Consider the following 14,207-nt stretch of genomic DNA (forward strand, 5'->3'; position numbering starts at 1 on the left):
TCCGTGTAGGTCAGGCGCAATAGGAAGTGATAAAACGAATGACTAGTGCAAGTTATCATTTCGTACTCAGAAGAGTCAAAGCGCCGAGGGCCAACGCATCCACACCTGTCTGCAGTGTAGGTTGAATAGCCGGGGCAAAATAGGGAGAGTGGTTGCTGGGCAGCTCATCCACCTTCTCATTGGCAACAGCCTCATCCCAAGTCTCGGCATCAATACCACCAAACATCCACATGACGTAGGGTGCATCGGCAGCTGTGGCCAGGAGGGAAAAGTCCTCACTAGCAGTCGGGCGCTCCATGCCGACCATCTTTTCCTTGAAGTACGGCTCAAACGTCGCCCGCAGAGCGTCGACAGTATCTTTATCATTGACAGTGGCCGGTGAAGAATATGTTTTCGTAATTTTGGGCTTCTCCACAGCACCAGCAGACGAGCACTCGGCTTCAATGATGCGGTGGATAGCATCGCAAACACGCTCGCGCACACCAGCATCGAGAGTTCGCACATTCAACTGCATGTCAAGATGATCGGGAATGATGTTCGGTCCATGCCCGGCATTGATGCTCCCACACGAAACGACCGCCAACTCACCAGGAGTGACTTCGCGTGACACAATAGTTTGAAGACGCATGACAATGGACGCGCCAATGACAATTGGATCGATAGTAGTTTGAGGCGCCGAGCCATGCCCTCCACGTCCGAAAATACGCACGTCAAAAGAGTCCGCTGCGGTTAGAAGCGAATCCGATTTCAGACACACAGTGCCCGCTTTCATCCTCATGACATGCTGAGCCAGGACAACATCCGGCTTGGGAATCTTGTCGTAGAGTCCATCGTCGAGCATCGCACGGGCCCCATCCAGATGTTCCTCGGACGGCTGGAAAATGCAGATCAGCGTGCCGCCCCATTGTTTGCGCGCGGCATGCAGGAGCGTCGCTGCCGCCATGAGAGCCGTGACGTGCGAGTCATGTCCACATGCATGGGAGACGGGGGTGCTTTTCCCATTTGGACCTTTGACCCATTGTGTGCTGGCATAGGGTAGTCCGGTTCTCTCTTCTAAAGGGAGCGCATCCATGTCCGCACGTAATAGAACAGTAGGCCCATCGCCATTGTAAAGGACCCCGGCTACTCCATGACCACCGATATTGGTATGAACTTCGAAGTCCAGGCTTTTCAAGTGGTCTGCTGCTTTGCTGGCCGTCTGTTCTTCTTGCCCGGATAGCTCGGGTTGTTTGTGAAGATGGCGGTAAATCTCCTCAAAGGGCTTCAAGTCGGGCCGGTGGCGATTGATCAACTCGCTCAATGCGCCATTATGGCCATGAGACCCTTCTGTTTGCTTTTGTCTCTGAGTTGCGGGGACAGGCATTGAGATCGATGCAGACCAACTGATCAAGTTTGAATTGGAGTGAATTGAGCGGGCGTTTCACTGAGCCAGATTCACCTGGACTTTGAACATGCAGCGTATGCTTTCTATGTGGGTCTAAGGGTCATGAAAGCTACATATAACCGGTTTGCTAAGGTCCGGGACTTTGGATTGCCCTCGGATACTCTTCGGGAAGGGATTCCTGAAGATATGCAGTTCTTCCCTTTTGAATTGAGGTTGGGGGTTGCATAACCAAGTCCTATGTATTTGATGTGTACACGGAACAAGCGCATAGTCTGAATGCACATTTGCTGGAGGGCGGTGATGATGTCAGTGAATAAGAGCCCATGCCGGCAGTTCCGTCTCCGAACCGGCAATTTACTCCGTAGTGCGCTAGATTGGCAAACGGGGTTGGAAACCATTGCTTCCTTTCATTCCCCACTATGTTTGACGGAGTATTTCTATCAAGCGATTTTCCGCGGGAAACATCACGGTCCGTCTTTGCTTCCGTCTCTAGTCAGCCTGGAATGTAGATGCGGCCCTGGCATGACAATCTTACGGGGGCCTACCGAAGTCCAGTGCTGCTTTTTCTTTCAGCCGACCAAGAGTTAATGGAAGACCTTGATCAATACAGTCTACCATATGCACTGTATTGTCAGTCATTGATGCCTGGCCATTTCCAATGCATGATCAGCTGTATCTCCCCAACTCGGAATGGCATAATCTGCCTTGCGCTTTGGCCTACGATCTAGCCACAATACACAAGCATCTAACAAGTCTCCGCTTTATACCCAGCAAGAATTGCTTTTTCACGTCGGTCATAAGACCTGTTCCGTTATTGTCCATTTCAGAGTCGGGATAACGGAGTTGTAGCAAAGTACAGCAGAGGCGTTCTTCTATGACGGGCCGATCCCCACCCAGTGGATCCCAAAAAACTGACTCAACCACTCACCGGCCGCGACACGAGCCTCAATCAAAATTTTCAGACCAGATAAAAAAAAAAAAGAATATCTCAGGTTGTTCTGTAGGAATAGCCGAACGCGGGGGTCGAACCCGCAACCTTGAGATTAAGAGTCTCACGCTCTACCGATTGAGCTAGCCCGGCAGGGCTTGGTGAAGGGCTTGTCCATGTAAAGAACTATACTGGCAGGTGGTGTCTTCACCACGGGACTAGATGAGTCTTCGACAGGTAATAAGAGGGCATGCATTAGATCCTTGGGGGAAGTCAAACCATTCTGACAAATAATTGTGAAGAAATCGGGGCCAGATCTTGGAAAAGGAAGTGGCTTTTTGCGGCTTGGAGGATCAACGGGGTCTGGGCGTTCACCCGGGTTGAGCACGAGCGGAGTGATTGGCAGATGCCTTGAAGGCAGACAGGCAATTGCAGTAGCATCTCTTCGAAGACCGCACTTCATAGGTCACTCGAGTCCTCTTGTAAGTTTAAGGATACTCTCATGGCGTGGACGATACTTGAGGGTGCAGGGTGAGGGGACTGAGCACACGCGGCACGGAGATATATCCAGGGAATCTGGTCAGCAAGAACACGAGAAGAGAGAGAGAGAGAGAGACCGTGGCTGGTGCATCGAATCATTTCACAAGATAAGCGGCACTGTGGCTGTGGCTATGTAGAATCCTGGAGGGAAAGCGAGCAGAAAAAAAGGTAAGCAGGAGGTGAAGGAGATTGTGGTGTGGCTTGGGGCTGAGGAGTAGCGCCTGGTGAGGGGTCCATGGCGTGGGGTCCAAAGTATCGTAATCGTCGCGGTCGCTCTATTCTTGGGAATCTTGAAATCCCGAACCAGCGATCGAGCTCTCTCAGAATAGAATCGAGTATGCTCATTCACATCGCCAGAATCATAGATCGGGTTGTTTGATAGCCGTCTGGGTAGACGCCTGGAGTTGAGGGGAGCGGCTGGGGAGCAAATGAGGGTTGAGCGCGATAGACCGCGCTCGGGGGCGAGCCTCAGACATCGCACAACCCGTCAAATGGAATGGCTGTCATTCACCGAAAGATCGAGTGACGTGAACATGGGTTCAAGGGTTCAAGGGGCACGAGACACGCCCTCTCAGGAACACGAGGCACAAGCCACTGGCTCAGGGTCGATGACATGGGTGGATAGGGAATCGCAAGGACAGGGCTATTCCTGTGAGAAAATAGTCCTTCCAAGGCTATGCACGACATCACCGGAGAGGTCCAAAAATGATGACAGACCGTTCAATTGAGAGTAGAGACCAATAAGAGTACCGGCTTGGGGCTACTCGGGCGGTGTTGGACTTAGTTCGACCTGGGTCTAGTTAGTGCCATTTTGGTTCAACTGAGCCACACTTTTAGTTCTCGCGCTAGCTTTGTTCAGTGCGCCAGGGTAGATTGTGAAGTGCAAGGCCGCGTGGGGCTCAAGTCACGGATGTACATCATTTTACGCCATGCCCCAGGCTGCCATGCGCCTCGCCAATTAGGAAACCTATATATACTCTTCTCCCCCCTCTACATTGCATTTGCTATACACACTGTTCTCTGTTCACTCTTCGCGGGTCACTTCAGTTCCTTTCAAGACAACTGAACATTCCATCAAATCAAGTACTTTGCCTGTCTCCACGCTATCTATACGGTGATCACACACCTTCTCTCGCGTGACTCTTCGACATCAATCACGGTGTCGCTGTTCCACTCCACCAAGTACTATATCAACCCTCAAACCGTCACCATAGAACGACCACGCCGCGCCCCGCGACGTCAACCCAGTTTGACCCGTTTCGACACCATGCCTGGCCAAATTAAAATCGTCGAGCCTCCCCTCGTCGTCCGTGACATGGACGACGCCGAGAAGCTCGTAGTTGAAGAGTTTGACCGTCATGTCAGCCGTTGCACCCAATGTACCACCGCCCTCAACCAGCCTAGCGACAGCCTCTGCGAGCGTGGCTACCCTCGTGCCATCGATGTGACCAGGCACCTCTACTGTAAGGACGGAAAACACTTCTCGGTCGTGGACAAAGAGAACGGTGTCTTGATGCGAGTCAAGCTTCCGCGTGAAGCCAACTCCGTCCGAGACCTTCTCGACGCCGTCGAAGCCGGTCTGGCCTTCAAGTCCCCTCGTCGTGGCCGTGCCTCTCCTGTCCGCGCTCCCCGAACGAGCACCATTTATGTTCCATCTCGCCGACCTGTGATCGAACAAATCCGTCCATCTCGCTCATACTCACCCGAGCCTGAGCGCACCGCAACAGAGATCATCGAGAGATCTCCTCACTCGGAGCGCTCTCCAGGCCAGGGCAAGCGTCACGTTATCGTCTACCAATCTCCCCGCAGCTCCATATCTCGCAGTCCATCCAGTCGCGGCTCGCTCTACAGCTCAGACCGCGAGCGCTCCGAGCAGCGATTCGAGTCCTCTCGAATCCGCCGCCGAGGCGCAGACTACCGCTTCTGAATCCCACGTTGACAGCATTTAATTATGCACTCGATGAACAGTCACACGCCTTACGAACCACCTTAAACTGCGACAGGATTCCTTTCTATCCAAGGGCATTGATTGCCCGTGACCGCAAGCCGGTCTTCACCAGTGTGGAATTCCCCTGGTCAACCCCCCCTACCCCCCGTCTTGCAGCTGGAACAAAGGAGCTGGGCTTGCCTGGATGCGCCCACAGGCCCTTTGTTTGAGTCATCGTTTGATGTCGAATCGGACTCCCGTTCTGGGAAACGATCTGGTTTCTTGGCGTGGCTCGGGGACTTTTCTTTCCTGCTTGGGCTTCTATAGTTCTGTTGGCATTGATAGGACCATTGATGCGTGCCCCTCCATAAGCTGCAGATGTGGATCTAACGGCCAATGAGAGGGGTACAATGCTGCGACTGCTCTATGCAAGCTTTTGCTGCCGTGTGATCTTTATTGGCTATACCTTTAGTGACTCACTCGTTTTCGTGGAGAAGCTTGAGGATGAGTATTCGCTGTGATATGTTTTTCTACTTTCTTTTGTTTTGAGTTTGATGTGACTTGTGGAGTCGTTGTGACCTTGATAGTAATGTTCATCGTTCATCCTAGCCGATAAATGGGCCAATACATGCGTTACGAATCATCAATCCACTTTGTGAATCTAGGTGCCTAAGAATTTAGACTTTAGTAGGCAGATGCCGATCAGGCTGAGATGCTCAGACCGTGATCTCCATTCAATTTACACAATACACTTCAATGCAATCGTCAGTGCTCGTGAGTCATGGCGGGGGTGTGGCTGATCTCCAGTGGGACAAGGCGTTCTCCGCGCGCGGGCACTGGAAGGGGCCTAGCGCAGGGTCAAACATACAAGCAGATAACCCTCATCCCCTCCACTTGTCAACAGTATACAGCAAAATGACCGACATCGAAAACAAAGACGAGATTCGCGATCAGATCGCCCAGCAGCTCTCTCAAACCCCATTCGCATGCTCCTCTCTCACTCGCCTATCTGGTGGCACCGCCAATTTCGTCTACCGGGGTACACCTTCAGCCCGGGATTCGATCGTCATTAAACATACCAAGAACTATGTGGCCTCCAACCAGGATTTCAAGCTCGACGCAAAGCGATGTGTTAGTATTTCTCCTTCTTTTTTTTTTCCAATCTTTTCACATTGTATAGAATGGAGGACTGAATAGACGCTAGCACTTCGAACAAGCCATCCTGCAAGCGCTCAATGGGCTACCGTTCCACTCCCAGGGAAACATCACCGTGAAAACGCCCCGTGTATTTGATTTTATCCAGGAAACAAATACGCAAATCATGGAAGATTTGCCTAATTCTTTAGATCTGAAGACTTTCCTCCTCTCGAATTTGTGCCAGAATGTGTCGGCGTCTTTAGGTCGATTGCTCGGTCGGTCGCTTGGACATTGGCTGAGGTCGTTCCATGACTGGGCGGATAAAGGGGAACAGGCAGAGACCCGATCTTTCCTTGCCCAGAACGAGTCGATGAAGGAGTTGAAGTTTCATGTCAATTATTCCATGCTGATGGACACGATTGCGAACTTCCCGGGTGTTTTGGAAGAGAGTCGGGGTGTTTTTGAGGAAGTGAAGAATCATGCTGCGGGGGAGATGAAGAGAAGTGATCATAATCGTGAGTTTGGAATCATACATGGTGATTTCTGGACGGGGAAGTAAGTTTAAACTTAATCAAATTTTGAGAAAAAGAAGAATCTAATGGGATTTCTAGTGTTCTGATTCCCAATGTTCCGCTCCGAGAACAGTCTGATACTACCCTTTTCATTATTGACTGGGAATTATGCCAGATCGGATATCGAGCTCTGGATCTGGGACAGATGATGGCTGAGTTGTATGAAACGAAGCTCTTTAAAAAAGTGGATTGTAGCGTGTGGGTAATTCAAGGCTTTTTGGAGGGCTATGGCCCTCTTAGCGATATTATGGCTTTCAGAACTGCTGTTCATGTCGGCGTTCATCTTGTTGTTTGGGGCAGTAGGGTCGCTGGATGGGGTAGCGAGGAGCAGGTTGAGGAGGTCGTGAAGATTGGTAGGGACCTTATTGTACAAGGGTGGAAAAAGAACCGAGAGTGGTTTGATGGGCAAGATTTGGAATGTCTTTTCAAGCGATGAAGGAACAAATTCAAAGAGCTAGGTAGTTGTACAGTATGTCTCGAAATCGGTACAACCACCTACATTCTTCGGCTCTTTCTCGAACCCTGATTACTAGTTATTCCGGAGTACACCTGTCAGTGGGGCTTGTATTGTTCCTTACATTGAGTACCTAATGCTTTGAAGCGTGTATTCGCTTGTGACGTTATTGCGTACGACACCTCTTTCCCCGCCACAACAAGTATCCTCTTCCTTGGTACTGGAGATCTTGACAATCCATCACTGGTAGCTGGCCACTACCAGAATGGCGCTAAACCTAGCCCCTTCAAATTATGAGCTTATCTAGGATATGATCCGCAGTGGAGAACTATCTATATCGCAGATGGCAGGGGCGGCCGGCTGCAATGGATGTACCAAATGATGAGGACATTAGTGTTACGCTTAGACACGAAGATATCAAACAAACATGTAGCATTCAACGAAGCAACTAAGCATGGGGAAGGAAAGAAGCAGAGATGGTGAGATGAGATCTAATTACAAGTGGGATCTCTGCTGCAGCAGGCATCAAACCAGCCATCAGGCATCAACCACATGTGAATCGTCACAAATAGGATATACTGTATCTGATACCTATGCGCAATCTGCGTGGCCAGAGATAGCCACAGAGCACCTACAAAGCCTCTCTGAAGGCATGCCTAGGCGTGTGCAGGCAGTGATAAGAGGTAGAGGAGTGGTAGACTACTTACTAGGGGAATTTCTGTGGCTTAGCATGTCTTTGTATTCTGCTGGCAAGTAAAAATATTGGTAACTTCCCAGCCGGATGGGTGGAGGTTCAAACTCGTCTGTACGGACTGTAACGTCCGGAAATCAAATCGTAAGAGTGTAACTGAATTTGAAAACTAAAATCGAAACTACTATATAGGGTGTAGCCCCAGAACAGCAACGTGTCCACATTTTCTGATAAATAGTCTCCAGGGCTCCTACTCAGACTGATTACATGAATCATGTCTAGTAGATAGTGTAAGTGCCTAGGTACACAGGCGTCCCCTGGCTATCCGTGATAGCTGAAGCATTTCTATGAAAATGCAAATCATTCAAACAGAGAAGGATAGGCGCCACGAACTTAGCAAGCTTTCACTTTTAGTCGAAGTGATGTCTAGAAGATATCAATTTCTAGACCCCGCTGTTTAGGTGTGAAGAAGCCACCTTGCCCACCGAATCAATAATGTAATGGTGTGCAATCATATGGGAAATTTTATGGGACTTCGGTCTGTTGCAGAGCTGATATGAACCCTTCCCTGGAGATATTATCAGCGCGAATAAACCGGCAAAGGTACATGTACACTATTTTTCTAGTGTCACCACCTACACTATTACTGTAGTATTATGACAAGCAGTTCTGTTGCTACAGACTATCACTCTTGTGTCCAAAGTCCCCACTAACTTATTCCCCATTTGTCGAATGTTGGTCATGAGAAGTGCTTATGTAATACATTTCGATCTAGACCACCCAGGGCTGACATCAAAAAGGCGGATGGACCGGAAGGATGGTTTCACATTGTCGAGACGCAGACGGCAGGGGCGGGTATTCCTTAGCTTTAACCTCTAATGCTCTCCTGGCCCGCTCCAGTTGACCCACACAGGGATCCTGACATCGGCCGCTTCATGAGGCCGCGGGTCACTATGATTAAGCCGCCTGTGACGAGTCAAGTCATGACTTCATGTAGTGTCGTGTCGAACCGCCACTGACGGAGCCGGGTTCAAAGTTTAGTAGTTCGAAGGCTGTTATGGGCATTCTTGATGTAAGTTTGCTCGTTACAACAACATGCCCTACATCTGTTCGTATAATAGACCCGTGGAGGTGATACTGGCTGGATCAGTTGAATTCAGCTCAGTTCTTTTGGGAGTAGCCTTGCGGCCCTTACTCTTCTTGGCCACAAGTTTCAAGAATTCTGCTTCTTGAGTCCAGGGTATCACGGCTTTTCAAAGACATCTCCCACTTTTATACAAGCCTCGTGAAAACAATTTGTGTCAGCTCGTAGCAGCCCTCGTGGTAAGGACAAACGTCTTGATAATTTCTAATATGCACTGCTCACATAACGGTTCTCAGATGGCGGGAGACTCAGATTCGGTGTGCGACCCACGAATATCCACTTTTAGCACTGCAGAACTTTGGATAATCTCGTGGTTTATTGTTTGCATACCCTTCCGCTGGGTTATGGTGATACCGAGACAAGAGAAGAGATTCGAAGGGAAAAATTGCGGGTTTCTCGCAGTTCTCAGTTATATGACAGAGGTCCGAGAATGGGCTAGAGTCTACAACAACCTCGATGGTCCCGTGAAAGTCGGGTCTATCACGATTTCTCGAAATGACGTGGCCTGGCCGGCAGATTGGAAGCTCGGAAGGTTCTACAATGTGTTATGCTGGGGCAAATGGTTCTGGTTTCGCGAACCCACAGTTTCAGTACAAAGAGAAGACGAGTCACCTCTCCGTCTTTACAAGGAAGACGTCTCCATCGAGGATCGTCGCAATGCTTTAGTCATACCTACATATGAGCTAGGCCTCCGAAATACCGAAACAACTTGTGAAGTACCGGAATCGCTACGCGAAGAAAAGAACAAATTGATTCTCGTTTATGGCAGATACGTGATAGTCGTTCCTCCAGCAGCCGATCCCCCCAAAAAAGTCGATCTCACACAGATAAGAGATCGACAAGCGCTCCGAACCTGCACTCTTTTGTCCTTTGTTGGGTTCGGGGTGCTCTTAGCCTCGCTTCAGTATCGCGGCGCACATCGTACATTGCTCATTATTATAGCAGTTTTAGTCGGGGTCTTGCTGAATGCAGTGCTGTGGTGGACTAAGGACCGACAATTCAGCTGTATGAATGAAAACCAGCAGCAACTATTTGATAAAGCCGTTGAGAACGCGAAAGAAGTGGAGGCAATCTCCAAAGTGTTGAAAGACGACTTAAGACCCGATGGCGAGGGTGGGAATACGCGAGAAGCCAAAAGGGCAATCGATGTGCTCTTATTGTACCGGGGAGAACGGTCCTGGTGCCGTTGCAAACCCTCGCCGTCTAGAGCAACGCAGGACACATGGATTTGTCCAAGGATTCCTGGCTTATCTACCGCTGATAGGTTCCATAAACTCCTGAGCGTCATTGCTCATACTATTCTTCCTTGGGCAGATTGTGATCCACCGGCTTGCATTTCCCTTTTGGTAGTACTAGGCGTTACTTCATTTTTTTGGCGCTGGTTTGGGCTTCTTGTCTTATTTGGGGCTCTTTTTTTGAGAGTTTTTGCTCCTGACACGAGACTCGACCGATTCGGAAATGGAGAAAATTGGATCCCAGTGTGGTACTTGCTGCTGTTGCAGGTCCTCACCTGGAGCATGATAACCCCATGGAGAGTCTTGGTCATTGTGAAATGCTTGCGTCAATTAAAAGAGGACTTGTCCACTGATGATGGCGATGAAACGAGCACCCCTGTGACAACCTTCCACTCGACCGCCTAGGTTCACCTGGTTTCGGGGTCATTGTTGACAGAATGCAGTCCTTGACTTATTTTACATATTTCTTTCGACTAGAAACGTAAGACTGTACCATTTATCCTGGTGATCTAACTTTTACGATTCTATGCACGCTTGCTGGTCGTTTCTGCACGGCACAATCCCCACATAATTCACGGATGGCTGGCGTTGTGCGAAGGCTGCGCCGACCTGACCTATACCAGGCGCGTTTGTCTATGTATGGGGCTATCCTATCCCTAATTTCTCCGATGGTGTTGACTTCATACTGTTCTTCAGGCTATCAACGTTGACAAGTCAGTCACTTTCTCAACCCCTGCAAGAACAAAACTGATGCAGCCTAGCCACCGAGGCGATCAAGAGAATACAGACTTGTATTTCACGCACTGCCGCGAAGCAGCTCAAGCTATCATCACCACTTCACCGTCACCTTTTGCCTCCCTCATTGGCCTATCTCAATTTACATGCAGGTCAAGGAAGAAGAACTCATCAATCTATCCCTTTCTTACGCTTTACTTTACTGTTTCTTCTTTTCATCGTTGCAGGGCCATTGCGCGTGACGCGCGCGTCTTCCAGTACAGGAATGTTAGAGCACTTTTATAGATGGTATTGTTCTGTCAGCCTGATACGTACCATTCATGCATTAGGGTTGTGACCCACATATCTCCTAGACAATACAGCTATCTTACACTCGCTAAAAGAAGGACTACTGACTCTGGGGTCCTAGATATAGACTAATGGATCTTGGCATGAGGATTCGGGAAACAATCGAAGAGTTCAGGTGGTTGCACCGGTTTCGAGACGTACTGTATAGATCATTTATATGTGTTCGCATTGAATTGGAGGTACTGCCCCTCTTCATCGCATCCTTGCCTCATCCTCCATGATATGTAGATCCATAGCTTCATCTCTAGAATCTATCATCATCATCATGTCTCTCATCTTTCATCTTCCTTCTTCATAACAAGAATGATGAACTCCCAGTCCTTTAATATTATCCTCACATTATCTTACGGACTGGCACACTTTCCACTCTTGCAGACCAGATCACCAGAGCAATCATTCTCGTTAGAACAAGAGGCTCCCGCGCAATGCCCAGACCACGAGCATGTAGTCGTCGAGGAAGAACCGGTCGTCGTCTTTGTAGTCAAAGTGGTGGTTGGGCTTCCAGACCCACCAGATAGACCCAAATTCTTCGCCAGAGCAGCCATCAGACTATCACCCATGGACCGCAGGGTGGTGAAGTTAGTAATGTAGTTCTTGTTGAGGGCGCTGCCTGGAAGCACGGCGTCGTTGCCAGTAAACAGAATGTCTAAGTGTTCAAGTCAGTCAATGTGTACAACATGGTGTTTGTGTGTGAGAAGTTCCGCTTACATGTTACATCGACACTACCGTGGCCAGCATTGCCGTTCAAGTCGTCATTGGGGAAGCACGTTCGCGCCATGAGCCACGAAGCTTCTCCGATCACCTCGGGATCGTCACCATCGGAGTCACCGTAGATTCCATAGAACATCTTGCCGTCACTGCATCATTGTTAACTTGGCACTATCTTCCCAGTTCCAGGGGAGATGCTCACCAAATAACTGCACCAACATTATTTCCGGGAAGGAGATTCTGGTAAGTAGTGCCGAACTTGTCCGGGATCACAATCCATGGCACTTCATATGCCGCCAGAGCACCAAAATTGGTGTCAGGGAGTCCATCCTGATTTCCCTGTGACGAGGAATTAGTTTCTATCGGCCGCGGACTGAGAAAACTCAGAGATACCTTGCATTTGTAGTCGAGACCATCGCAATCGACATCCATGTCGGCGACCCAAACAAAAGCGGCACCCTGCAATAGAATGTTAACATGATTTGATCAACTATTTGAATGACTTGGCATCCACGCACCTCACTAAACTTCGACCAGTCACTGTGAATGGTGACCTTGGCAGCACCGCCATCGTTGTTGACAGGATAAGTCGCATCCTTTGCAGCGGTACTCGCCTTTGCCGCAGCACTCTTCAGTGCCGCGACGGGGACGGACGTAGCGGCAGCAAAGTAGCTCGCAGGAGGTCCAGCCGTGGGGTTGTTATACTTCGAGCCATCGACGCTTTGAGCGAACGTCGGGCTCAGGAGAGCCAGCGAGGCCACCAGGAATGAAGATACCAAAGCCATATTGTGAGTGAATTGAATGATCGATTGATCAGAAAAGAGCTCGAACTATATATACCATATGCTGACGGAGATCGGGTCCTCAATTATTTCCATGCGGCAGTCAAAGAAGTTGGGATCATCACTCAAGGTGGGTATCGCAATTGCCCTACTAGTCATTATGAAGCTCCCTCCGAGCTCACATGGTGTCTGGCATGCTTGGGATAAGGCGCCATCGGTTTCCGATTCCTGCACCTTGCGATGGCATTAACTGAAAAGGGTAATTCCTACACTGTATTTTGTTTGAGTCCAAGGGACGCCTGAGCCTATGAGTGAGCTGGAAGAGTGGAGTGGGGGCCTCCACGTCCTTTTTGATTGTCATATTTGCATAGAATCTCCAAGACATCTTCAGGGAATGATTCGGAAGGACGATCTCAACGAGAAAATTGGATATTTCATTAACATATGAACAAGAGTGAGTAGAAGGATACCACCAATATCCTATAGCAATCCAACACCCATTTACGTAACCGGTCATTCCACGATGCTTCTTCGCGGACTCGGGACCGTTGGACCCTGTTTCAGCCCCTGAGCCCCGTGTGCCTCCGCATGTCCCTAAAGGGGATCACGATTGGCCAATGCCGAGTTCAATTGAAACCCGGGATAGCCGAAGTAACATGCGGAAGAGTAAGAACTCACCTACCATTCAAGAAGGCGCAACGAGCAATTGCCCGTTCCATCATTTGCCACTAAGTAGAACGGCTTATGCAGGCGGAGTTGCTCTGGCGCTACGTCGCTGCCCCAGTCCGGATTCACCGGTGGATTTGCCGGTGCACGAATGATCCTCAAGCCGAGGCTCAAAGTCCCTGCGATGGGACTGGCAAGTAAGAGGAAATCTACAGGTGTAATGATATACGAGTCAACGCATTTAGAATAAGAGTTATTTAGCCCAACTCGTAACTGATTCGGTCCTGTACAAGCTTCTGTAGATGGAAAAAGTGCATGCATGAAGTAGTCAACATGCTTCAGGTTACAATGATTCATGCCGAGGTCTTTTCCCTGCAAGGGTTTTGCAATGTAGGACCCACAAAATTTCCTGTCAAAGCCGATGGGACACGGAGAAGACCCGTTAGCTATACTTGGCTGGGGAATGGTCTAAGAGCATGTAGTCCCCTAGTTGCTCGTATTCAGGATCCCCCCGCAGAGCTCGTGGTGGCGTCATGGTCGTCGTAGTAGCCAAAGGTATTCATGAAGTTGCGACAACGTTTAAAACATTATTGAAACATCCTCAATCCACAGTGTTTTTGAATTGAAGGCTAACATAAAACACTCCGAGCTTTGGCTTCCTGACAACTGAAGTGGTGCTGAAGACCAAATGTCACAGAGAGGGCGCTCGAGAACAACCCAAGATACGGACAAGTTCCATTGGACTCCCTTGTGCAAGTTGGTCCCAAAACTCGCCTCAACGGCCTACAAAGTCACGGTCATTTGTACCCGGCATGGAACTTCAATCTCGAAGCGTCGCATACACAAACGTCTCTGACCTACGACCTGGAATTTACTTGCACCAATATAGTATAGAACCGTAGTAGTATTCACAGCTAATTCTACACACTCTCGTCTCCATGTCCAATGCCTTGCAA

General features: G+C 49.3%; 4 protein-coding genes across 4 annotated transcripts; 2 read left to right on the top strand and 2 right to left on the bottom strand.

The window, feature by feature from the left end:
• Positions 1-55: 55 nt before the first annotated feature.
• On the bottom strand, positions 56-1,363 carry N7477_008505 (putative zinc metallopeptidase; the record flags this gene model as incomplete). The annotated part of the gene is made up of 1 exon (XM_056970168.1): positions 56-1,363. One exon carries the CDS (start codon positions 1,361-1,363, stop codon positions 56-58), a length of 1,308 nt encoding a protein of 435 aa, XP_056820200.1.
• A 2,756-nt stretch (positions 1,364-4,119) lies between these two features.
• On the top strand, positions 4,120-4,779 carry N7477_008506 (uncharacterized protein; the record flags this gene model as incomplete). Its single annotated transcript, XM_056970169.1, has 1 exon — positions 4,120-4,779. One exon carries the CDS (start codon positions 4,120-4,122, stop codon positions 4,777-4,779), a length of 660 nt encoding a protein of 219 aa, XP_056820201.1.
• A 915-nt stretch (positions 4,780-5,694) lies between these two features.
• N7477_008507 (uncharacterized protein) lies at positions 5,695-6,924 on the top strand (the record flags this gene model as incomplete). The annotated part of the gene is made up of 3 exons (XM_056970170.1): positions 5,695-5,910; positions 5,984-6,471; positions 6,528-6,924. The coding sequence occupies 3 exons, from the start codon at positions 5,695-5,697 to the stop codon at positions 6,922-6,924; spliced, it is 1,101 nt and encodes a 366-aa protein (XP_056820202.1).
• Positions 6,925-11,472: 4,548 nt separating this feature from the next.
• On the bottom strand, positions 11,473-12,588 carry N7477_008508 (glycoside hydrolase family 75 protein; the record flags this gene model as incomplete). Its single annotated transcript, XM_056970171.1, has 5 exons — positions 11,473-11,741; positions 11,804-11,942; positions 12,023-12,142; positions 12,197-12,262; positions 12,322-12,588. Coding segments are annotated over 5 exons (861 nt in total), but the record flags the coding sequence as incomplete, so codon positions are not given.
• Between the last annotated feature and the right edge of the window lie 1,619 nt (positions 12,589-14,207).

The sequence above is a fragment of the Penicillium maclennaniae genome (genome assembly GCF_028827695.1).
Source record: "Penicillium maclennaniae strain IBT 15551 chromosome Unknown utg000007l:1.0-4884863.0:1.0-4888362.0, whole genome shotgun sequence".
Classification (NCBI taxonomy): Eukaryota; Fungi; Ascomycota; class Eurotiomycetes; order Eurotiales; family Aspergillaceae; genus Penicillium; species Penicillium maclennaniae.